The 25,166-nt window shown below is 45.2% G+C and overlaps 1 protein-coding gene across 2 annotated transcripts in view; it reads left to right on the forward strand.

Moving 5' to 3' along the window:
- The window catches only part of Tep1 (telomerase associated protein 1), a 39,024-nt gene extending 18,546 nt beyond the window's left edge, over window positions 1-20,478 (forward strand). For both annotated transcript variants that reach the window (XM_021720878.3, XM_013365740.4), the window contains exons 15-55: window positions 544-621; window positions 1,507-1,637; window positions 1,965-2,024; window positions 2,720-2,878; window positions 3,569-3,745; window positions 4,192-4,312; window positions 5,139-5,263; window positions 5,538-5,651; window positions 5,745-5,862; window positions 6,030-6,224; window positions 6,341-6,516; window positions 6,594-6,750; window positions 6,887-7,066; window positions 7,510-7,602; window positions 7,864-7,996; window positions 8,155-8,305; window positions 8,506-8,639; window positions 8,819-8,907; window positions 9,173-9,287; window positions 9,745-9,985; window positions 10,168-10,291; window positions 11,019-11,143; window positions 11,263-11,362; window positions 11,539-11,694; window positions 11,836-12,048; window positions 12,296-12,449; window positions 12,550-12,762; window positions 13,436-13,596; window positions 13,829-13,942; window positions 14,845-14,952; window positions 15,328-15,460; window positions 15,552-15,628; window positions 15,749-15,881; window positions 16,020-16,156; window positions 16,318-16,442; window positions 17,599-17,745; window positions 17,893-17,989; window positions 19,135-19,240; window positions 19,335-19,552; window positions 19,666-19,770; window positions 20,037-20,478. In XM_021720878.3, the coding sequence (XP_021576553.2) occupies window positions 544-621; window positions 1,507-1,637; window positions 1,965-2,024; window positions 2,720-2,878; window positions 3,569-3,745; window positions 4,192-4,312; window positions 5,139-5,263; window positions 5,538-5,651; window positions 5,745-5,862; window positions 6,030-6,224; window positions 6,341-6,516; window positions 6,594-6,750; window positions 6,887-7,066; window positions 7,510-7,602; window positions 7,864-7,996; window positions 8,155-8,305; window positions 8,506-8,639; window positions 8,819-8,907; window positions 9,173-9,287; window positions 9,745-9,985; window positions 10,168-10,291; window positions 11,019-11,143; window positions 11,263-11,362; window positions 11,539-11,694; window positions 11,836-12,048; window positions 12,296-12,449; window positions 12,550-12,762; window positions 13,436-13,596; window positions 13,829-13,942; window positions 14,845-14,952; window positions 15,328-15,460; window positions 15,552-15,628; window positions 15,749-15,881; window positions 16,020-16,156; window positions 16,318-16,442; window positions 17,599-17,745; window positions 17,893-17,989; window positions 19,135-19,240; window positions 19,335-19,552; window positions 19,666-19,770; window positions 20,037-20,159 (5,616 nt within the window). In that variant the 3' untranslated portion in view covers window positions 20,160-20,478. The remainder of the gene's footprint in view (window positions 1-543; window positions 622-1,506; window positions 1,638-1,964; window positions 2,025-2,719; window positions 2,879-3,568; window positions 3,746-4,191; window positions 4,313-5,138; window positions 5,264-5,537; window positions 5,652-5,744; window positions 5,863-6,029; window positions 6,225-6,340; window positions 6,517-6,593; window positions 6,751-6,886; window positions 7,067-7,509; window positions 7,603-7,863; window positions 7,997-8,154; window positions 8,306-8,505; window positions 8,640-8,818; window positions 8,908-9,172; window positions 9,288-9,744; window positions 9,986-10,167; window positions 10,292-11,018; window positions 11,144-11,262; window positions 11,363-11,538; window positions 11,695-11,835; window positions 12,049-12,295; window positions 12,450-12,549; window positions 12,763-13,435; window positions 13,597-13,828; window positions 13,943-14,844; window positions 14,953-15,327; window positions 15,461-15,551; window positions 15,629-15,748; window positions 15,882-16,019; window positions 16,157-16,317; window positions 16,443-17,598; window positions 17,746-17,892; window positions 17,990-19,134; window positions 19,241-19,334; window positions 19,553-19,665; window positions 19,771-20,036) is intronic.
- Window positions 20,479-25,166: the final 4,688 nt, after the last annotated feature.

Below are 25,166 nucleotides of genomic sequence, written 5' to 3' on the forward strand. Positions count from 1 at the left end.
GCATGGATATATACCATTCTGAAGATTTTCCCAAATATACTGTGGTGTTTCTTGCTTATTGATTGTATTAGTTTGGTTTTCATGGCTGTGATAAAATACCTGAGAAGGCCTAACTTCATAAAGAAAAGAGGTCTATGTCATGCACAGTTCTAGATGTTTAGGGACATGGCACTGACATCAGATTGGCTCTGCTAAGCAACTCAGGGTGGAGAGCATGAGCAAGAGGAAGAGATGTCATCCTGAAATGGGAAAGTACAGAGCAATTCATGGGCCAGGCTTAGGCTTTTGTAACAATTTGCTTCTTGCAAGAGCTCAGGGGTCTCATGAGAGTTACCTTAGCCTCCTCTAAGAACAACTCTGCCAATGACCTGAACACTTTCCAATGAGCCTCATCTCTTAATACTATAGTTTGACTAAGTTTTAATATCTCACAAAGGGGATCGAATTTCAACACATGAACGCTTGGGGGAACACATTCAAACCAAATCCACACCAGAGCATGAATCATCTTATGTGAACCTCTAACATGAATTTCTCCTTCAGGAGTTAGAGGAAAAGGATGAGTGGCCCCTACATACTTTTGGGAAGTACCTACTGTCTTTGGCTGTCCAGAGGGTCTCTGTGAGTACTGCTCAGTCCCTGTGAAACTCCCTCCCCCACAACTGCTGCATCTCATTTCTTAACCCCTCAAAGCTAATTTTTCACACTATCTACAGTGTTCAGCTCCCTGTTTACTGCAGCCTCCTACCCAGTAGTGTGCTGATGAATGTTCAATAACCAGCAGTTTGGAGAAATAAATCTTGATTAATAGTGCTTGCTTATTTCCATAATAAGCAGTCCAACCATGGCTGACTTCAAGCTACTGATATCATGTTGCTTCGTCACATTCCACAGTACTGATAGGGTTGTGAATAAGCTCAAGAGTAGATAATAAGATAATTCGGAAGTGACAAGTTTTGAGGATTTATTACCTTTGTCTTAAATGTGATTAATTTTTCTATTTTTCTTTTTCTTTCATTTTTTTGGCAGTGCTGAGTGTGGAACTCAGGGCCTTGTGCATACTAGGCAAGCACTCTGTCACTGAGATACATCCCCAACCCTTAATTAATTTAATTTCAAGTTTATATAATTTAATGTTTAAAATGGCCATATTGGTTGAGGGTGTAGCTCAGCAGTAGAGTCCAAGCCTAGCATGCACAAGGCCCAAGTTTCAATCCATAGCATCAAAAAATAAGATAAAATGTCAGTATTTAATAACTAGCTCAAAAATGCCTAGAAATTAATCAGTTAGCTCTCATGAGCTGAAATGAGCTAGCCACATCACATCACTGCCTACACCCCAATCTCCATTGTAATGTGCCCAAGTTCTGGAGATAGCGACTTCCCTCATACTAAGTACTCTTAGAAGAGGCAATTAACATCCTTTTCAGAGTTCTCCTAATCCCCCAATCCTTGCAGTTCTCTTTTCTTGATGTTTCTCTTCAATTGTTCCCTTTCATCTTACAGGTGGACAGGGTCATCCTCTTTGGCCAAAGGATGGATGAGGAAATGTTAAATGCAGCCAAACAGCTTTTCTGGGAGCATGTGAATTCCAAGTGTCTCTTTGTTGGTGTCTGCCTAAGAAAAACACAATACATGTAAGATTGCCTATACTTCCTACCAGTGTCAGAAGATAATGATCCATATTTCCACTCTACTCCTGCCAAAGCTTGGAAGCTTTCATTTGTCTGGCACCTTCTATCTAGCCTAGCACCTAACCCTGTGTGTGTGTGGGGGGGGGCGGGGGGGTTCAGTCCCAGGCCTCACACATACCAGGAAAGTGTTCTAGCACTGATCCACATCCTCTAGACACATAATCCTATTAAAAATGCAGAGGTGGGATGTACATCTGAGGGTATTGTGACAGTGACTCTGTGTCCCAGGCACAGTTTCTGATGCTTAATGACTGCTTCTTCCTTTGCCAGATTACCAAGTTTGAATCCCAATGATGTGACACTCGCAGGCTGTACTGATGGGATACTAAAGTGAGTACTAGTTGGACACTGCAGTTAAAATGTCTTTAAGAGGTTGTCTGACACCAGGTGTGGTGGTGCATGTCTGTAATTCCAGCTACTTGAGAGATGGAGCCAAGAGGATTGACGTTTTTAAGGCCAGCCTGGCCAACTTAGTGAGACCCTATCTCAAAATAAAAAGCAGAATGAGATTGACCAAATTATGCTGTGTGCATATGTGAATGTATCACAGTGAGTTCCAACTTTACATATAGTATAATTTTGTATACTATAAAGTACCAATTTATAAAAGAATAAATAAATAGGGGGAAGGCCAGTGGAGTGGAGGAGGAAAACCATGTGGCAGGGAGAAGGGGAGAGAGGGGGAGGCAGTGGGGACCAAAATAGAACAAATTATATTCCATCCATGTGTGATTATGTCAAAATAGCATATAAAATATACTAACAAAAACATTAAAAAAAAAAAGAAAAAGAAAAAAGAAAAGCTCATTGGTAGAGTGACCCTGGGTTCAATCCCCAGTACCACAAGATCATCAGTGGTTTCTAGTCTGTTTGCCTCTTTTTTGCCTTCATTGCTTCTGGTCATTTTCTTAAGGAGCTCAAGTTAACCTGGGTGGCCTAACTTGGCCATATTTTTGTTCTCATTCTTAGAAGACTTTCTAAGATTCTAATATTCTACTCTCATTTATTTTATTGCTATTTGTTAGGTTCATTGCAGAGCATGGGGCCTCCCGTCTTCTGGAGCATGTGGGCCAAATGGACAAAATATTCAAGATTCCACCACCCCCAGGGAAGAGCCAGGTCCTGACCCTCCGGCCACTAGAAGAGGATACCCTGCGTCCCTTGGCTCCTATTTCCCAGCATAGGTCAGGCTGTTTTTCCGTGAACAATCTTTGTGAACTGGGAGGGCTGCAGTCAAGACCTTGAGAAATTCCATGACTTACATTCTGGCTTTTGGGAATGGCACTTGTTTTATTCACTAAAGTACCTACTGTCTTTGGCTGTCCAGAGGGTCTCTGTGAGTACTGCTCAGTCCCTGTGAAACTCTCCCCTCTCCCACATCTTCCTCCACAACTGCTGCATCTCACTATAGAGAAAGAGGAAGCATGTTATTGTCTTCTCTAAAAACAGAAATTGTCAGATTGTGAACTTGTACCTTTCTCTATTGGGAGGCCTTATAGCCATATAGCCAGGGTTTAGGCAGAGGACTTAGGAACATGGCTTTGCCAAATGGTAGTTTGAACTTTGGGTTAGTTGCTTAATTTCTTAAAGCTATGGCTTTTTGATTGGTAAAATAGACAATGTTTACTTCACAGTGTTGTCATGAGCATATAGTAAGTACATAATAATCATTAGCTGGAAAAGGAGGGGTGCAGGAAAAATGGCACGTGGAGCTTAACTTCCAGGGCTCTGCATTTTGGAGGCCTGTAGGGCACCCTACTGCTGTCTGTCATACCTTGCTGTTGCTCAGTGTTGAAGGGTGATTGGAGCAGTGTTGTATGGATTTGAGAGGTGGCTGATCCCTAGACTGAGCCCAGCCCTCTGCTTACCTCCAGGTGGCGCAGCATCCGGCTGTTCATTTCATCCACTTTCCGGGACATGCATGGAGAGCGTGACCTGCTCTTGAGGTCTGTACTGCCAGCACTACAGGCCCGAGCAGCCCCCCACCGCATCAGCCTTCATGGCATAGACCTGCGCTGGGGCATCACCGAGGAGGAGAGCCACAGGAACAGGTGCCGGGGCAAAGAGAAAGGGGCTTGATCAGAGCCAGGGGCTTGAGTGGGAACTTAAGTAGTGGGCAGTCTGGGGGCTGCAAGAATGGATGAGGCCGGATCTGGGGTTGTGGCTCAGTGGTAGAGCACTTGCCTAGCGTGTGTGAGGCACTGGATTTGATTCTCAGCAGTGCATATAAATAAAGTCCCATCAACGTCTAAAAATATATTTTTTGAAAAAAATGGATGAGCTTGAAGGCAGGGACTTAGTTGCCTTTTGGATGCCGTCAAGAGTAGCCTGGTCATATATAACAAATTAGAATAAAAAAATTTTTTTAAAAAAAGAGTAGCCTGCCTTCACTTTGCTCAGTGTGAGCTAGGTCCCCATCTTCCCTGTACTTGTGCTGTATTTATTCCCTGACACTGTGCCCCGTGACTCCTGCATGTTCCTATAACCATGCCCACAGACAACTGGAAGTGTGCCTCGGAGAAGTGGAGAACTCGCAGCTGTTTGTGGGGATCCTGGGCTCTCGCTATGGCTACATCCCCCCCAACTACAACCTCCCTGATCATCCTCACTTCTCCTGGGTAAGGCAGACAAGGTTGGAAGAGGGGTTGGGGAGGAAACAGGTGGGAAAAAGTCACAGTTTGTCAGGAACCCTGTATACAGGGACTGTATACAGGCAAGTCCTTGAGGCTTGAGGTGAAACACAGGCAGATGATCCTGTGATTGACCAGATCCTACATGAAGAAATTCCTTTGAGAAATCTCTCTAGAATTGGCCAAGAGATGTGAGAGGCAAGAGGTCTGTTTAGGTTTTGCCATTAGAGAAATCTGGATTTTGATCTCCGATTTGTCATGCATAGGTGTTGCAGCCTTGTTGGAAGCAATGTATTCTAACTCATCTTCAGTTTCCCTACCTGTTAAAGAGATACTACAACTTCTACATTGTAGGGTTATTATGAGAATTAAAAAAAATATACATATTTTAGGATTGAGGGTTGAACTCAGGGGTGTTTTACTACTAAGTTACATCCCAGCTCTCTTATTATTTAATTTATTTATTTATTTATTGTGTTTATTTTATTTTTTATTTTGAACAGGGTCTTGCTAAGTTGCTGAGGGTTTTGCAAAGTTGCTGAGGCTGGCCTTGAACTTGCCATCTTCCTGCCTCAGCTTTCTGAGTCGCTGGAATTAAAGGCATGCAACACCACACCCAGTATAAAAATCCATCTTAAAAATGCTTAATGCATGTCAAGTATTCAATAATCTTAGCTGTTAGCTATCTTTTCTTGAATGTGTCTGAAGGGAGGGAGGTCTTTACTATAACAAGAGAGCCCTAGGGCCTTTGCAGTTCAAGGGAGAGATTTGTATGACCTTAGACTGAATCTGTGTCTATGCCCTCTCTCTGCAGGTGCAACAGTACCCTTCAGGGCGCTCTGTGACAGAGATGGAGGTGATGCAGTTTCTGAATCGGAACCAACGCTTGCAGCCCTCTGCCCAAGCTCTCATCTACTTTCGGGATTCCAGTTTCCTCAGGTATCTTCTGTTTCCTCCAGTGCCAATTTTTCATCCCCAGGAGGCCAAACAGGCTCAGTCTTCTCTCCCCAACATTCAGGGGTACTCTCTGAAACAGTACTCAGGGAGAAACAATACTCCGAGAGCATGCTTTTGACCCCAAATTAGCCTTGGAGCTGAAGTCAGGAGACCTCTATTTGAGGAGTTTCAGGGAGTCACACCCATATCTGATGGCTAGAGGTGGAAGACTAGGATCTGAGTCTAGCCTTATTCTTGGGTTGTCTTTGATGCTCAGCTCTGTGCCAGATGCCTGGAGACCTGACTTTATTTCTGAGTCGAAAGAGGCTGCACATCGCATCTCAGAACTGAAGAACTACCTGAGCAGACAGAAAGAGATTACCTGCCGCAGGTGAGCTGAGGGAGGTAGAGAGCACCTGTACATAGAGATATAGTGGGGGAGCCAGGACCACTCTGACTGTGGTTGTGCTTGTTTTCCCTGCAGATATTCCTGTGAATGGGAGGGCATAGCAGCTGGCCGGCCCTATGTTGGGGGACTGGAGGAGTTTGGGCAGTTGGTTCTCCAGGATGTGTGGAATATGATCCAGAAGCTTTACCTACAGGTCAGCATGAGGGCTGATAGCCAGAGCAAAGGAGAGGGTATAAGTGGTCTGGGTAGTCCTGCATGGGAAGTATCAGGGTAGGGGCTCTGTTTAGGCCTGGGGGTCTTGAGGAGCATGAAAACATGGAACCTATATGCCTTATATACCTGTACCCCATATACCTTCAGCCTGGGGCCCAGATGGAGCAGCCAGTCCCCATCCCTGATGATGACTTGGTCCAGACCACCTTTCAGCAGCAGCGGAACCCACCAAGTCCTGCCCGACTGCGCCTCCTTCAAGACACAGTGCGGCAGCTGATGCAGCCCCATGGGAGGCTGAGCCTGGTGACTGGGCAGTCAGGACAAGGAAAGACGACCTTCCTGGTATGAGTCTCAAAGGCCCAAGCAGGGGGGATAGCTGTATGGGCTAAGGAGGTGGGGCATGGTGCGCTTGGGCATGTAATAAAATGTGATTGTGTTTCTGTTCCTTTCCCATGCAGGCATCCCTTGTGTCAGCCATGCAGGCTCCTGATGGGGCCAAGGTGGCCCCTTTAGTCTTCTTCCATTTCTCAGGGGCCCGCCCTGACCAGGGTCTTGCCCTCAATTTGCTCAGACGCCTCTGTACATATCTACACAGAAAACTGCAAGAGTCCAGTGCCCTGCCCAGCACTTACCGGTACGTATCCCCTGGTCACCCAGCCTCATTGCTATATCTCTGTCTCCCACTAACCCTGGCTTCCCCTCTGCATGCAGAGGCCTAGTGTGGGAGCTGCATCAGAGGCTGCTGCCCAAGGCTGCTCAGTGCCTGCAACCTGACCAGTCCCTGGTCATGATCATTGATGGGGCCGACAGGTTGGTGGACCAGAATGGGCATCAGATCTCAGACTGGATCCCAAAGTCCCTTCCCCGGGTGAGTATGAAATGGAAGTGGGGGTGGGAGACAGGTTGGAAAGAAGGAGGGATGGTATTGGGAGGAGAGGGGCCTCGCTAATGTTGTTCTCCCCATCTTTTTCCTACTTCTTTGGTCCTTTGCCTGATTATCCCAGTGGGTACACCTTGTGCTGAGCATGTCTAGTGACTCAGGCCTTGGGGAGACCCTTGAGCAGAGCCAAGGTGCTCATGTCGTGGCCCTGGGGCCTCTGGAGCCATCTGCCCGGGCCCAGCTGGTGAGAGAGGAGCTGGTACTGTACGGAAAGCGGCTGGAAGAGTCACCTTTTAACAACCAGGTTGGACCCAGGCCAGGGTTGACTGGGTATGTGGGGTGGATCTGGAAGTGATGAAGCTGTAGTGTACTGAGGCTGCCAGCTGCCTCACAGAGACAGCTGTTTTGTTTTCTCAAGAACTCCCTACCAGGGGAAGTTGTTAATATGATAACACATGATTCCTTGTAAAATCACCCAGATGTTTTCCCCTGGTGAGTGGTCTATTGGAGTGAGGGTTGAGTAAAGCTGTAGTTCTGGAGGGTAGGCTGAGCCAAGGAAGTTTCCCTGACAGAGAGGCTGGCTGGGAAGTAGGAGGGATGATTGTATCCTGAGGTGATGCCATGGACCTGTCCCCTGATGGGACTCTCAGAAGAGGAGTTGTCTTGCATTTAGCTTGGTGCTGGGGGCAGAGGCAGGCTGTGGTCGGCTTCCTGGTTCCTACACTGAATCTTCTGAGTTCTCATCAGATGCGGTTGCTGCTGGTGAAGAGGGGGTCGGGTTTGCCACTCTACCTGCGCCTGGTCACTGATCACCTGAGGCTCTTTACAGTCTATGAACAGGTTGGTTGCTCCGTAATCTCTAAGTCTTGACCCACTTCACATTCTTCTTATCTCACCTCCAATCTGTCATCCTTTGCCATCTGTAATCACCCACTCCCATCCTCACCTTACCCTACCACCACTTCTTTCCCACCTTTTTACTTTTCTTTTTACTTTTTCATTCCTTCCCACTCTTCTTTCTGTTGCTTCTCTCTTACTCTGCCACAAAAGTTACCTTTCTGCCTCCTGCAATGACAAAGTCTAGTCTCCTTCCTCTCCCAGGTGTCTGAGAGATTGCGGACCCTGCCTGCAACTCTCCCCCTGCTGCTGCAGTTCATTCTGAGCACTCTGGAGCAAGAGCATGGCCATGATGTCCTCCCCCAAGCCTTGGCCACTCTCGAAGTCACACGTAATGGTTAGTGGTTGGGGAAGACTCGGAAAGGCTGAGGGTTTAGGGGTCAGATAAATTTGGTTCTGGTGGGATCTCTGCCAGTAGTGAAGGAGGGATCAAGTGCTATAGGGGTGGGTACACTGTGTGGTTAGGTTTGGGCCTCAGAGAACTTGGGTTTTCAGGTCTGACTATGGACCAGCTGCATGCAGTGCTGAGTGCGTGGCAGATTCTTCCCAGCAGGACTCAGAGCTGGGAAGAAGCAGTGGATGCTGTTAACAATGGAGACCCCTATCCCATGGGCCCCTTCGCTTACCTCATCCAGAGTTTGCGCAGGTACAGGTGTCCCCAGCTTTCTTCATCCTACACTTCCTTTCCTATAGCCCCAATGCCTCCTTTCCAAGCCTTTAGGGAGCTGCTGCTCTAGTTACCATGGTTTGGGGTGAGAACAGGAGCCCATTGCTCTGCCAGGTTGCTCAATGACAGATCTCCTCCTTATTCCCCTCTGCTCCTCTCCTCTCTTCTCTTGAGGACAGTTTGCTGGGAGAGGGCCCTCTGGAGCGCCCTGGTGCCCGCCTTTGCCTTCCTGATGGGCCCCTGAGGACAGCAGCTAAACATCGCTATGGGAAGAGGCCAGGGCTGGAGAACACAGCACACATCCTCATTGCAGGTGACTGTAACCCGCATCAGCTTGGGTACTGGACCTGGAGGCCAGGCCCACCTACTGGCTGGCACTCCCTATCTGCTGGACTTGCTACTCTAGCAGGCAGATAACTCTGCTGTAGCATGGGAGATATGATCTTGGGGATACTGCAGGGCTGAGTGAGCCCTTTTTTATGTCTGTTACAGCTCAGCTCTGGAAAACCTGTGGTCCTGATGCCTTAAGCACCTTCCAAAGTTGCCCTCCTGAGGCTCTGGGAGACCTGCCTTACCACCTGGTTAGTCCCCAGACCCCATAGTCACCTTTTCCCAAATAATGTCTTTGGCTATTCTTAGACCCTTCCCCTTGACCACTACTACTATCACCACTGCCATTACTGCCCTCCACATTCCATTTGCCTCTCTCCTTTTAGTTTTCCTGCCCTCCTTCTTCAGGTCCTTTGACCTGGGTGTAGGTCTTGGCAGCACAGGCAGGGCTAAGAGCAGATTGTCCCTTCTTAGAGACCTCTCACATTCCTAATGAATTCAATCTGACCTCCCCAGCTCCATAGTGGGAACCGTGGCCTCCTTGCAGAGTTCCTCACTAGTCTCCATGTGGTGGCCGCACACCTGGAATTAGGTCTGATCCCTCGGCTCTTGGAGGCTCATGCTCTCTATGGTAAGATGTATCACTGCGACTTTTTTTCTCTAAGGCATGGGACTCCTGAGTGTGATCATGAGGTATCTGTGCAGAGGGAGGTATAATGGGAAAAAGAGCCAAATTTCCATTCCAAGTTGAAAATACCAAGAGGGTGAGTGAATGAGCCTCAGGAGATTTTTTGCTTAAATCTCTTAGATTAGGGGTTCTCAGACTTTTATTTAGTGCACAAAAAATTATCCAGGAAACATGCTTGAACTGCAGCTCCTGAGATGTCCAGATACTGCTTTTCTAGCTCTGGAGTGGGGCCCAAAGCTTTATCCTTTGAACAGGTGTTTCTGATCTGAGGCTGGAAGGCCACACTTTGAGACTTACTGTTTGAGGCACACCGTATGTTTTTATTTGGTACTGAGGTTAGTGGGGTCTAGCCTGGCTCCCCAGTGGCACTCTATCTCACTTCACTTTTTTTTTTTTATAGCTTCTTCAGTCTCTGAAGAGGAACAAATGGTCCCTGAGGCTAATGTTGCTGTATTCCGCACCTTCCTGCAGCAGCAGGCTCCAATCCTCAGCCAATACCCACTACTCCTGTACCAGCAGGCAGCCAACCAGCCTCTGGACTCACCTCTTTGCTGCCAGGCTCCTTTGCTGTCCCAGCGCTGGCACCTCCAGCGTACACTACATTGGCTTAATAAACCCCAGACCATGGGGGATCAGCAAAAGTAAGACCCTTGATGCCAAGTCCTGCTAAGCCCACAGAGAACAGCTATAGCCCTTTTTGAAACTGGAGAAGAAAGGACAGACCAGAATCACCATGGAGGGGAATTTCAGGCACAGAAATGAAATATATTCCCATTTGCTTTCTTCCATTCAGTTTCTTTCTTTATTCCTATTTTTCCTCCAGCTCCAGTTTGTCTTTGGCAGTTTCCTCATCTCCTACTGCTGTGGCCTTCTCCCCCAGTGAGCAAAGAGCGGCTGTGGGAACTGCCAATGGGACAGTTTACCTATTGGACCTGAGAACTTGGCAGGTGTGACACTCAAGGCAGGCCAGAAGTTACCTTCAGAAAACCTTCATAGATTTCCCTGAAGCCCTGGAGAAGCCAGACACACCCATTATCATCCTGTTTGATTAGCAACTTGACTGCCTTCACATTGGGTCAAAGGACTTGGTCAGAAAGTCAATACTAAGTATTGCAGGGAGCTTGGTCTTGGTACATTGTCTGTGTCTACTAAGTGATCAGCCATATTGGGAGGTGACACAGACAAGGTTAGAAAGGAACCAGAACAGCTATTGCCATAATTAAGAGCTGTGTGAGTTGTATAGAAAGAGGGACACAGAATAGAGAAGGGCAGGCCTTCTGGGTTGAGTGAGGTGCCTCAGAAAACACACAGGAAATGTTTCTTATAAATTTCTGGGAACAATTTCAGCAGAAGGTAATGGCAGATTAGGCTGGGGAGGGGAGTCCCATAGCCACAGCTTCCCTCTTCTCTTCCTACCACTTGTTGTAACTCCTATATAACTCCCTCAGACCCATGAAAACCCATGACTTGGGGGACAGGAATAAGGTTTGGAGTGAAGATTTCTCCATACTTGGATCATGAGCCCCACTAGAAGCTGTGTAAAAGCTGGGAATGCAGAGAGCTCAGGGCTTAAGCCCTTCTTGCCTTAGTCTCATTTTTGGTTGGGGCCTAGAGTGGTTGGACATGGAGGGTGGAGGGAGTGGCCGAGCCATGCCTCCCTGCTTGCTCTCATAGGAGGAGAAGTCTGTGGTGAGTGGCTGTGATGGAATCTCCTCTTGTGCATTCCTCTCAGAGAGTGCCCTTTTCCTTACTGCCTTCGATGGGCTACTGGAGCTCTGGGACCTGCAGCATGGTTGTCGGTAAGGGTTTCTTTCCCCATGTCTCCTAGTGAGGACTCCCTTTACTTTCCTTGGGAAAAAGGAATGAGGAGGGAGCCTATGGCTAGGCAGCCCCAGAGACCTTTGTCTTCCTGGGACAGGGTGCTTCAGACCAAGGCTCACCAGTACCAAATCACCGGCTGCTGCCTGAGCCCAGACCGCAGGCTGCTGGCTACTGTGTGCCTTGGAGGATGCCTAAAGGTAATGACAAAGTGGTCCTAAATTGTGAGTGAGCCTTGTGAGTTTGTTCTCTCCACATGGCAGGGAGGTCCTACCTGCTGAGGTAGGGGACTAGACAAGGCAGCCTCTGGAGCTTTGGGACTAAGAAACTCTGGCATCTGTATTCATACCCTGAAGCTTCTTCTCTCTCTCTTTAGCTGTGGGACACAGTTCGTGGGCAACTGGCCTTTCAACACACCTGTCCTAAGTCCCTGAACTGCATTGCCTTCCACCCTGAAGGGCAGGTAGTAGCCACAGGCAGCTGGGGTGGCAGTGTCAGCTTCTTCCGGGTGGATGGCCTCCAAGTCATCAAGGTAAGGTCCTGTGTAATCCCTGGGGAGGAAGCACTTGAGGACAGGAGTGGAAGGAAGGAATGATGAACATTTGCATTCTGTATCATTTAGGGCTTATGCAAAGAGTAGGCCCTGACATTTCCATTTGGCCTCCTGGTGTAGGAATTGGGCGCCCCAGGAGCTTCTGTCCGGACATTGGCCTTCAATGTTCCTGGAAGGGTTGTGGCTGTCGGCCGGCTGGACAGGACAGTGGAGCTATGGGCCTGGCAAGATGGAGCACGACTGGCTGCCTTCTCTGCCCACTGTGGCTTTGTTGCTGCTGTGCTTTTCCTGAATGCCAGGTGTCAGTTGCTGACAGCTGGAGAGGATGGCAAGGTCAGGTTACAGAGGGCACATGGTGGGTTTCTAGGAGGGAGTAGTAAAGACAGGGAATACTTGAGTGAGGGCAGAGGGCTTTGTCAAGGCGATTGGAGTCACAGATGGTGGCAGCTACAGGGAGAGTGGTGTGGTATATGCATGGGCAGTTCTCATGGAAGGATTTTACTGGGGTGACTGTACCTTTAGTGGGAAGTACCGGGTGGTAGAGATGGAGTATCCTTAAGTCATTTTTCCCTGTTCCCAGGTTCAAGTGTGGTCAGGGTCTCTGGGACAGCCCCGGGGATGCCTGGGCTCTCTTCCTGTCTCTCCTGCCCTTTCTGTGGCTCTCAGCCCAGATGGTGACCGGGTGGCTGTTGGGTACAGAGCAGATGGCATTAGGATCTACAAAATCTCTCCAGGTACCAAAGGGAAAGTGGATGGGTTTTTGTACCTTTGGAAAGAGCATATGTCTTGCTCCACCCCTTTTCAAATGTCTTACTCTCTTCTCTCATTCCATAGGTTCCCAGGGAGCTCAGTGTCAGGTGCTAGATGTAGCAGTATCTGCACTGGCCTGGCTAAGCTCCAGGGTGTTGGTGAGTGGTGCAGAAGACGGATCCCTGCAGGGCTGGGTGCTCAAGGAACACTCCCTCCAGTCCCTCTGGCTCCTGTCCAGATCCCAGAAGCCTGTGCTGGGACTGGCCACCTCCCAGGAACTCTTGGCTGCTGCCTCAGGTACTACTGAGCAGTGGGCAGGATTACCAAATCATTCCTTTAAATATGCTAATACCTGCCTTCAAGTTATAATTATATACATGTATGTATGAGAACACATACACATGGGCAATGTCTGTTTGCTTACAACTTTCATGGTACTTTGAATGCATTTGTCTTTCTATAATCATTGTAGACTGTTTCTTCTTGTTCCCCTACCCTCATTTTGGGAACTCTAAACTCCTAGTAATGCTTTGAGTTTCTGCCCAGTGAGAGAAACACATAACAGTGTGAACATGTGGGTTTCCTTCAGGAGGAGAGAGAGATGTGAGGTGAAAATGCAGAATGGGCTTGGCTCTCTGTGGTTAGAGGCTTGATGTTCACGGATAGTAAGCTGAAAGTGACACTGCAACCTTGAGAAGGGGAGGGCCCTGGAGCAGCTGCCCTGTGAAGTTAGAGAGAGGTGTGGAGCCACGCTCCTTGCCTAAGCTGCAGAGCTGGAGCTGGGAGTTGCCGAGCATTTCTGTGTGACCCTTGCCCAGGGCCTCTCCACATCAAGTGACTCACTGCCTCCCGCCCTTGAAGCTGTAGCTTTAGACATCACCCTTAGCCCACGTGGTTGCCTTTGTCTCTGGCCTCCCAGGACCATGTTGCTCCTTCCTTCAGAAATCCTTCTATTCTGTTTCCAATGCAGAGGATTTCACGGTGCGGCTGTGGTCGAGGCAGTTGCTGATGCAGCCGCTTAAGGCAGAAGACTTTCCCTGTGACACTGAGCTCCTGGGACACCAGGGCCCTGTAAACTGCTGCAGCTTCAGCTCTGATGGAGGCAGACTGGCCACTGGGGGCAGGGATCGGGTAAGCTGAACAGGGACATATCCCCAGGGCCCTGCAGCCCTTCGGGTTCCGGGATTTCTTAAACAGCCCATTTCCCAGCACTTCCTCCTGCTTTTTGCTCTGCCAAGTCTCCTGCAAATCTTTCTATCATCTCTTGTGCTCTCTCTCCTGAAAACTTTTTACCTGAAATGGCCCTTGTGTTCCTATCTCCCTCCTATGATCCTGATTGTCTGCTGTCCTGGAACCTATCCAGAATCTTCTCTGCTGGGACGTGAGGATGCCCCAAACCCCTCTTCTGATTCGCTCTTTCCCTGCCTGTCATCGTGACTGGGTCACTGGATGCTCCTGGACCAAAGACAACCTTCTGGTGAGTGCCAGAATAGGGGCAGCAGAGTCCAGCAGTATTCCTGGGGAAAGACAACACTCCTTTTTTAGCACTTATTAATAATAATCATATCTAACATTTACAAAGTACTTAGTGCCATTTACTGAGTGCCAGGCTCATTCGAAGCTCTTTGAATAAAATTGTTACACTTAATCTTTATAGTACCCTGTAAAGTACCTACTTGTTTATCTTTGTTTTACAGATTCAGATAGAATAAAGAACATTTTCCAAAGTCATGTCAATTATAAAGCTAAGCCAATAAACATTCTGATAGAAAAGCCCATGTTCTTAACAATAAGACAATACTGTCTCTTTAGAGCTTGGGATGCCCTGGTTCTGCAGCTTGAAGGTACTGCTATGACTTCTTTGGTTCTAAGGCACAACTTGAGTCTCAAATTTTGCACTCAGTGTTGGTAAAGCCTAGTTTCCCACTGTAGAGAAGAGATTAGAAAGGAGGGAATATCAGTTGAATAGTTTATCCTATCCCTGCCTTCTAGACAGACAGAGCTCTCCTTAGCATTGTGGATTTTTCACCTTTATCTGGATTTGTTGATTGACGTAATATTAATCATAAGAATAATAATTTTTATGCTCTGTGTACTAGGCAGAGTGTGAAGTCCTTTATATAGAGGCACCCGGCCCCCAAATCACTGTCTCAAAAGAGATGCACTATCATTATGTTTCTTGAATAGTTGAGCAGCCCAAGGCTCAGAGAGATAAACTTGCCCCAGATCACAAAGCAGTGAATAGTCGAGCTGGGATTGAGCCCGGGATAGCCTATGCTCTTGATTACAAGGCTTATTACCCTCCAGTCCACATTGTGAACATACAGAGATGCTGAAGAGATGCCAATAGTCCCACTCCTCTGACTTCTGCTTCTGCAGCTCTCCTGCTCCACGGATGGCTCTGTGGGGCTCTGGGACCCAGATTCGGGACAGCAGCTTGGCCAGTTCCGGGGCCATCAGAGTGCCGTGAGCGCTGTAGTGGCTGTGGTGAGAATGCAATAGAGTTTTCTGGGTGTTTCTGGAAATGATAGGGGGCTTTGGGAGGCTGGACGCATTGAGTACCTAATCTAGGAGTGAAAAGAATGAGATACTTGGGACTGGATTATAGGGTTGAGGCTGAGGGTTGATATGAGGAAAGAGAGAAGGCGAGGAAAATATATATTGAGATGGAAACATGAAAATATGGCATCCTAGTATCATGACTTTATGGCAGGATTGTAGGCCTGAGCCACCCAACTCCACTGTTCCTGAGTTCTCCTCATTCTTTGACATCTTCCCAGTCCCTGATGCTCTTAGAGGGAGTCCTACTTCTCATGACCTTCTCAGTATGACCCTGTTCTGATTCTGTGCTCTTGGGGGCAGGAGGAACATGTGGTGTCTGTGGGCCGGGATGGGGCCTTGAAGGTGTGGGACCATCAGGGCGTGGAGCTGACCAGCATCCCTGCTCACTCAGGACCCATCAGCCACTGTGCAGCTGCCCTGGAACCCTGCCCAGGTAGTGACATGTCACCCATCTCCCTTCCTCCCTGCCTCTTTTCTGCTCCTTTGCTTCTCTCCTTCTTCTGACCTGGTCTGTCTCTTATCAGCTGGACAGCCTGGATCAGAGCTTCTAGTGGTGACTGTTGGACTGGATGGGGCCACACGTTTGTGGCATCCTCTCTTGGTGAGTTCCCTGCAAAAAAAAAAAAAAAAAAATGAGGTGGAGGAAGGTGTAGAAGGTACGTGGGATAATCATCTGTAGGGTCAGACCCCTCAATGGCCCATGTGCAACCCTTCCTCCTAGGTGTGCCAAAAATATACCCTCCTGGGACACAGTGGCCCAGTCAGTGCAGCTGCTGTTTCAGAGACCTCAGGCCTCCTGCTCACCTCCTCAGAGGATGGTTCTGTGCGGCTCTGGCAGGTACCTAAAGAAACAGGTAAGTGAAGTATGGACAGAGGCAAGGCATGAGAAAGGGTTGTGTTACCAACACAGAGAAGGTCAAGGGTAACTGCTGTCATTTCTTGTAGCCCAGCAGTAGCTTAGCTCCTAACAAATCACTTCCTGCCTTTTGCAGATGAAACATACAGACCTAAGAGTTCTGCAGCCATCACTGCTGTGGCTTGGGCACCAGATGGTTCTGTGGCAGTGTCTGGCAATCAAGTTGGGGAATTAACTCTGTGGCAGGAAGCTAAGTCTGTGGCCACAGCACAGGTGAGTTGAGGCAATTCATTTCTCTGTCCACGTGAATTCTGCCCTGATTGTGTATTTCCTGGTATTTGATAGGGCTAGAGGTTGCTTATATGTCTGGGAGGGGAAAGAAAGTTAATCCTGTGTCCTCAGAAATAATGAATGAAACTTGTCTTATACACCAGGCTCCAGGCCGTGTCAGTGCTCTGATCTGGTACTCAGCACACACCTTCTTTGTCCTCAGTGCTGATGAAAAGATCAGTGAGTGGCAAGTGGAACTACAGAAGGATTCAACATCCAGAAATTTCAGGTGAAACAAAGCAGCTGGGCGAATGTAGTAGGAATGGTCATTTCCCTGTACTAGGGATTTTATTCAAATAACTCCACTCCTGCTTCTGAACAAGGTCAATAGGTTGTTAGTTGTTGTGCAGGCAATTGTTTTCTGCTTCCGGTCATGACAATTTAAATGAATAATTCTCAAATGCCCACTTGATGACAAGCTCTGGGCTAGGCAGTGTGAACCAGATACAAATTAATTTTATTAACTAAGGAAGCCTATAGTTGTTCCTGGGACTGCAGAATTTGAGAAATTGTAGGAAAGAGTTGACATTTGAGGTTGGGCATAAAGAATGGAAAGGACTTTTCTGGACTAGTAAAAGAAGTTCCCTTCTTTTAGTGTTTCCGGAAAAAGAAATAGCATTAATGAAGTTCTGAGGGCATGAGGGTACATAATGTTCTGAGTGTAGCCAAGATCTTGGGTTCTTGCAGGGAGAGGCAGCTGGGTAGGTGGAGGATTAGATTGAAAAGGTAAACTGGGGCTAGGTTGTAGAGAGTACAGTGCTGAGTATTTTGAGTAGAATAATGATATGAATTTTATTTATCATTTATTTACTTATTTATATTCTTGGTGCTGAGGATCAAGCCCAAGGTTGCACACACACACTAAGCACACACTGTTCCACTGAACTACACCCCTATTCCCCATGATCTGAACTTTAGAGAGAGAACTCTAGTGATAATCTACAGGGTGGACCGTGATGGAGAAATACTAAGAGAAGACACAGTGTGAGCTCTGATATGGGCAGTAGAGATGAGAAGAAAAGATACAGATTTAAGTATGTGTCGTGGATAGAATCCACAGGACTTATTGATCAGTTGCAGGTAGGAATATGAGGGAAAAATAAAAATGTTAGCAATTCCTAGTTTGAGCAAGCAAAGGAACAGTGATGGTGAATATAAGAAAAATATGGGCTGAGAACATCAGTCAGTTGTAGAGAATTTGTCTCGCATGCTCAAGGTCCTGGGTTTGATCCCTAGTCCTGCAAAAACAAACAGAAAAATGAGGAGCAGGGTTTGGAGGGGGCACTAGTGTCTTTTGCTTTGTGCTTTAATCATGAAGAATTCATGGGGAACTAAGGGAGGTCAACTAAAGTAGGATCTTTGTCTGTCCATGTACATTTTTCTAGCTATAGTCTTCACCTGAAACAAGTTCTGCAAGATGTGGGGGTGCTGATAGGGCTGGGCCTGGCCCCTGATGGATGTTCCCTCATCTTGGCCAAAGCAGATTTGGAATTACTACACATGAAGCCAGGGGATGCTCCCTCTGTAATAGGGTAAGATCTGAAATGCTATTCTCTCCTAAGCTGGAGAAAGAAAAAGTGGGATAGTGGTTACCCTGAAGTAGAGTACAACTTAGAACAAACGCTGAGGTCTTTAAGAAAAGTGGTCCTAGCTCAGCCTCTCACTTTCTTATAAACCAGGAAAAAGTATGCACAACATCCTGTGATATTGTCCACCCACAAGGAGTATGGTGTGTTTTTCCTGCAGCCAGGAGACCCTGGATTTCTTTCTTTCTGGGTAAGTCCTATCTGGGTATGTGTTAAAACTGACATTTGTCTAGGACCAGTGTTTTTAAACCACGAGGCCCATCATGCAGGATATGGGGAAGGGAAATGCATTTGGCTTCCAATCTCCTTATCCTCCTTCAGCTGGAGCAACACTATTTTAGAGCTTTAGATATTGGGTTTCCATGTGATATTTCATTGGTACAAAAAAGAGTTCTACTTTCTTAAACATTGTGGGAAATTATAAACCTAGGAGCTTTCTCAATGCATTTTTTACCCCACATCTCTTGTCTTGCTGCTGTGAATGTTAGCATCTTGCAGGCAAGGACTGCATCTTGTCTCTCTCATCATGCTTAGCAGATAGTTACCTTGTAGGCATCTGATACTTCTTAGATGTTTACTTCAAGGATGAGCCCCTTGTCTCCAGAAAGTTTATTAAATCCTGACCTGCTACATATTAAAGCCTATCCATGAGCCAGTGATTCCACTTCTAAGCATATCCCTAAAAGAAATGAGTGCACCTTCTCTCAAAAGATAAGTATAAGAATGATGATAGCAGCTTTATTTTTCATAACCAAAACAACCTAAAAGTTTATTTATAGGAAAAAGATAAATAATTTGTCAAATATTTATACATTGGAATGCTACATGGCAATAAAAAAGAATGTTATATTGAATGTTGATGAATGAAACAATACAGACTTATATCATAAGCATTTTTCTAGGCAAAGGAAGCTGGACTCAGAGGAGTCTGTACTACACAATTGCACTTAGTTGAAGTTCCAGAACAAGCAAATTACTTGTGGTGACAGAAGTCAGAATGTTGTTGGCTCTGGGGATAGCCTGGAATTGACTAGGAAGGGACAAGAGGGTAACTGGGGGTAGTGGCATGGATGCATGTATAAAAATTCCTTGCAATATACATTTAAGATTTGTGTACTTCTCTGTATCTACATTACAATATTTATCTTTTTTCATGTGGTGCTAGGGATTCAACCTAGGTCCTTATACAGGCTAGTTAAGTGCTTTATCAACTGAGCAATATTCCCAGCCCTATACTATACTTTTAAAAAAGCATCCTGACTATCCTAGAGCAGAAAACTCTTGCTTCATCCAACAGATATGGATAGCTAAACAAAGTTACCTGTCTTTTCACAGAAACAAAAGGAATCAGGAGAGTTTGAAGAAAGCCCAGATTTTGACTTGAATTTAGATAATCCTAGTAGGACCCAGATAACAATAACTCAGGCCAAACCTGAATCTGGTGAGTGGGAATAGGATCCCTAAGATGGTTTAGGGGACCTCGCAGTCCCTTTAGGGCCTGAGATCTGGCTCTAACTATCCCTTTAAAATGGCAGAGTCCTCATTTTTGTGTGCCAGCTCTGATGGGATGCTGTGGAACCTGGCTGCATGCACCCCTGAAGGAGAATGGACCACAGGTCATCTCTGGCAGAAAAAAGTAAAAATGCCTAAAACCCAGACTCCAGAAACAGACTCATCTATGTGCTGTGAATTAGATACCAACATGGAATCCTGGCAGACAACCACACATCTAAAGACACGGCAGCATAGAAAGGTGAGTTTGAGGGAGGGGTCACAAACGTAGTAGAGGAGGCTCTAGGTCTACATAGCAGGCTTCTATGCTTCCTTAACTGAGGACTCACCTTGCCACTGTCCCATTCCCTTCAGATTCACTCAGGCTCTGTCACAGCCCTTCATGTGCTGCCTGAGTTGCTGGTGACAGCTTCAAAGGATAGAGATGTTAAGCTATGGGAGAGACCCAGTATGAAACTGGTAAGTGTGTGTGTGTGTGTGTGTGTGTGTGTGTATGTGTGTGTGTGTGTGTGTGTGTATACATGTCCAATAGGGGCTAATGGAATATTGCAAGAGAACAAATTTAGGGTAAGGGCAAAAGATTTTTAGAAATCTGTTTCTTAAATCCCTCTTGTGCTGACTTACCTGTTTCTAAATAAAAGACACTGACATGAGTGAAAAATAAGTTAGGAAGGAGATCCTAGTCTTATAGCCCTCACCTACTCTTGTTTTCATTCCTTTTTTAGCTGGGCCTGTTCCGATGTGAAGGAGCAGTGAGCTGCTTGGAACCTTGGCTGGGACCCAACTCTACCTTGCACCTTGCTGTGGGAGACACACAAGGCAACGTGTACTTTCTGTGCTGGGAATGAAAGTGCACTACTCATGGGAAGGATGATACCACTTGTGCTACAGATGCAAAGCCTGAAGATACCAGTGGCTATTTTCTTTCTTTCTTTCTTTTTTTTTTTTTTCTGTTTCTTTTTCTTTTTGGTATTGGGGATTGCACTCAGGCACACTTAACCACTAAGCCACTTTCTCAGCCCTTTTTTAATTTTTGAGACAGGTGCTCCCTAAGTTCTTAAGGCTGTCTTTGAACTTGTAATTCTCCTGCCTCAGCCTCTCCAGTCTCTGGCTCCCAGGGGCTATTTTTTTAGTAAGATTATAAAAATAAAGTGTCAGAAACTCTTATGTACAGTCCTGCTTTTGTTCTCATGTGCATTTAGATCAAGAATATGGATATTCTGATATGTTTCTATTTTGATTTCACATTAAGTATTATTAGAACTGCAAGAAAGTGAGCCACATCTGTACTCTTTGAAACTGCTTTAGATTCCTGGAGGAGGAACAAAAGAGTAATGTTTACCAACACTTGGTTTGAATAGAGAGCTAAAGAACTCTCATTTGATGGAAGATAAAGTTAGTGAGGGAAGGAAGGCTGAGTCAGTACAGCATCAGGGCATTTAGAAAGAACTAGCATAGGGCTGGGAATGTAGTTGAGAAGCACAGTGCTCACCTCATTTGTCTGAGGCGATGGGTTTAATCCCCAGCACTGCAAAAGAAAAACAAAACAAAACAAAACTGGAATGTAAGTAGGACAACATTAGGTTTCTCACGTAGAAACAGCCCTCTTCTCAGAACCAACTGCCCAGATGAAAGGTGAGAAGCCAAGGCACTAAAACCAGACCCAGTCTCCTTTGGCTTGCCACATGACTTGAAAACATTAGTCACCAGAGTAATTGACATTCTTGGAAAAAAAAAATCACAAAATTGTGTCTCTTTCAAATTGAGGTTTACAAAGCCTCAAACATGTTGGAAGGTGAAATATTCTTATTCATGGACTTACTGTGGACTTATATGGTCTTACTATAGGAAAACAAGAACTTTTTAAATACTTACTTCAATACATATTTTTTTTTCAGTTATGGATGGACACAATACCTTTATTTTATTTATTTATTTTTATGTGGTGCTGAGGATTGAACCTAGCACTGGGAGGCAAGCATTCTACCACTGAGCTACAACCCCAGCCCTCTAGAACCTTTTTTTTTCCCAAAATTCTATCTTATGGATGAGGTAATTCCTTTAGGCTCCTTCTAAAGCTTAAGGAAGAAGGAAACTCTTCAAGAATTCAAGGACTTATGTATAATACAAGCCAGGACTATATGACAGGGATTTTGTTCTGGTCAATAGGATTCTCTCATAGATATACCACTGAACTGTGGGATACAAATGGATTTTAAGAATTTGGGGAGTTTAGGTGTACTGTAATTTGCTGTCACTTTGCCCAAATTCCAGATTTTACATGGAGAAGTCACCTGAGGGACTTTACCTTTTATACCCAGTGTCCTAAGACCTCTCAGCCAGAGGATAAGAATATCATCTGATGTTTTTATAGGTCATGCTTCTATCTTTTCATATTTGCCTCATGCAAAGGCTCTAAATATACCTTTTGGATCACAACTTACATATTTACCTTGTGACTGGAAGATCTACTTGAGGTTAATTTGAAATTTATGATTTATAATCCTACCCAGAAATCCTGCAGAGAACTATGCATTATTCTAAAAGTTACTAAAGGGCTGGGAGTGTAGCTGAGTGGTTGCCTAGCATACACCAGGCCCTGGGTGCAACCCCCAACACTGCCTAGGAAAAAAAATGGGGGAGACTAATTTTAATTTTATTTTTTTCTCTCCTAAAATTATGGGTTATAGGCAGAAGGAAGCTCTAGTTGTCTGTCTTCCATTTCCCTGAAAATTTTACAAAAACACCCTTGTTAAGGCTAGCAGTATCAGATGGATAATAACGTAGGCTTATATGTTCAATAGATCACTTCTTATCTTGGAGATATACACCCAGGTCATAGTATATTTGTGGGATCATATTACATTTGCTGTGAGAAGACAAGAACAGACTTTAGTAAGAATGAATGCAGTTGTTCACCCTATCCATGGTTTCACTTTTTGTGATTTCAGTTACCTATTTTCCACCATAGCTTGAAAATATTAAATGGGAAATTGCAGAAATAAGCAATTCATTAGTTTTAAATTGCATGCAATTCTGAGTAGCATGATGATGTCTTGCTCCGTCCTACCCAGCCCACACAGAACACAAATCATCTCTTTTCCCATTTATTTACTTAGATCAACTGTAATGATATTACAGGGCTCGTGTTCAGGTAGCCCTCGCATAGTGACCCAACACCACATTACAATGCCCTACAGCATTTGCCTCCCTTCATTTCATCTCAAAGGATTTGTATTATCTCATGGCACTGCAAGAAGGCTGAGTACACCACAAGATAGTTTGAAAGAGAGAGAGAGACCAAACACCTCACTTTTGCTACAGTATAGTGTTATAATTATCCAATTAGTCTTGTGGCTAATCTTTTATGGTGTCCCATTTATAAATAAAATTATCCTAGATGTGTCTGAACAAAACAGGGCATAGACACTGAGCTTGGTGGTGTGTGCCTGTAATCCCAGCAGCTCCAGATGCTAAGGCAGGAGGATCAATAGTTTAAAACCAGTCTCAGCAAAATGAGGCATTAGGCAACTCAGTGAGACCCTGTCTCTAAATAAAATACAAAATAAGGCTGGGGATGTGGCTCAGTGGTTGAGTGCCCCTGAGTTCAATCCCTGGTATCCTCCCAAAAAGAAAGAAAAGAAAACAGGGCATAGTATATATAGGGCACAATATCATCATCTGTGTTATCATGTTTCCACTAGCAGTCTTGGAACATGTCCCCCATGCATTACAGGGACCACTGGATGTACCTGAGGAGTTGAAGAGAAGATCCAGTTATGTTTAACATAATTATCCTTTAGGTTCTTCTTATTAAGTGAAAAATTTGAGTGTCTCCCAGTGCCTGGGTAAGTTCTAGAGTTGTAGTCTCTAGACTGTGGGATCATAAGACATATCCTCTCCTACCCATCCACAAAAGCATCTTTCTCATATACTAAATTTTTATACAACTATTTTTTAAAATATTTTTTTTAGTTTTAGGTGGACACAATATCTTTATTTTATTTTTATGTGGTGTTAAGATTGAACCCAGTGCCCTGCGCATGCCAGGTGAGCGCACTACCGCTTGAGCCTCATCCCCAGCCCCAACTGTTTTTATTTTTATTTATTTTTGGCACCAGGGATTGAACCCGAGGGTGCATAACCACTGAGCCACATCCCCAGCCATTTATTACATATATTTTTTTAAATATTTATTTTTTTAGCTATAGGTGGATGCAATATCTTTATTTTATTTTTATGGGGTGCTAAGGATCGAACCCAGTGCCTCATGCATTGTAGGGGAGCGCTCTACCTCTGAGCCCCAGCCCCAGCCCCCCCCCCCATTTGTTATATTTTATTTTGAGACAGCATCTTGCTAAGATGCTTAGGACCTCACTAAGTTTCTGAGGCTGGCTTTGCACTTGCAATCTTCCTGCCTCAGCCTCTTGAGCTGCTGGGATTACAGGCATGCATCACTGCACTGGGTATATATATCTGTTTTGGAAATCTTGAGCAAAGACCCTCAAAGTTTGGTTCACAGACTAGTGCTAGCCCATAAGTTATTAATAGTTTGATAAATATAGAGGTTGAGAATAAGCATTTAGAACTATATAGACATTTGAAAAGTAATCTTAGAGCTGACAAATTTAATAATAAAAACATAGCCTTGCATTTTGTTTTTTATTTCATTTTACTAGTAATTATATTTTACTGAAGTATTATTTCATGATAAGTCAGATTAAAACAAAAAAACAAACAACTGGTCCTTCATCACAGAAGGCTTAAAAAATACTTCCTTAGAGAGACTGAGTAACAGTGGCTAAATGCATGGACCTGGAACAAAACTGAGTTCCAATCTCCATGCCTCCCTTTCCCCACCTAAAAAATGGTCATAATAATGGTATCTACTTCATGGGGCTCTTAATAGTTTTAAAGGAACTGAGTAGTGAAAAACTGACTTGGTCTAAGTTAAGTATTTAATAAGTGCTAACTTGACTATTCTTTTTATTTTCCAGTGGTACAAGTATCACCTCATTATTCTTTCACAAAAATGGCTACTAGTTTGTATTTAATCAATCAGATGAAACCTGGATTCAATTTTTCAGTTTTTAGAAAATATACATGTGAAACTGACATTCTTTCAAATATCTAATATTTCCATCCGGATGATGGGTGTCTCTATATCAGTTAAGTATTGAGGTTATACTGTGGTAACAACCCCCAAATCTCAACAGCTTGAAATAGTAAAGATTGATTTCTTATTCATGGTATATGTCCAGTGAGGGGGCTCTAATCCACACTAGGGACTTTGCTTCATGCAGCAAGTAACTGCTGGCACTTAGATCTTCCACCTGGAAATAAAACACACCACTCCCACTCAGATTTCATAAATGTTAACAGAGAAGTCTCATGGCTATACTAATGTCAAGGGGGAAGGGAAATTTAATTCAGCCATGTATCTGTAAAGAGAACCAGGAACCAAATACAGATATACCCCGTGTTAGTCACCTTTTCATTGCTATCACAAAATAACCCAGGAAGATCAACCTAGAGGAGGAAAGATTTGTTTTTGCTCAGTGCATAATCACTTGGCCCCATCACTGTGAGCTTGTGGTGAGACAGAACATCATGGCAGGGAACATGTGATGGAGCAGAGCTATTCATGGTGGCCAGCAAACAGGAAGGAGGGGCCAGATATACCCTTGGATATGTCCCCAGTGACCCAATTCCTCTAGGTGTTACCTCCTTCAGATTCCATCACCTCCCAATAGTCCATTAAATTATTAATCCATCTTTATATTAACCTGTTGATATGATCAGAGTTCTTATGATCCAATCACTTCCTTAAAAGTACCACCTCTGAATATTGCTGC

The sequence above is a fragment of the Ictidomys tridecemlineatus genome, chromosome 5 (genome assembly GCF_052094955.1).
Source record: "Ictidomys tridecemlineatus isolate mIctTri1 chromosome 5, mIctTri1.hap1, whole genome shotgun sequence".
In the NCBI taxonomy this organism is placed as follows: domain Eukaryota; kingdom Metazoa; phylum Chordata; class Mammalia; order Rodentia; family Sciuridae; genus Ictidomys; species Ictidomys tridecemlineatus.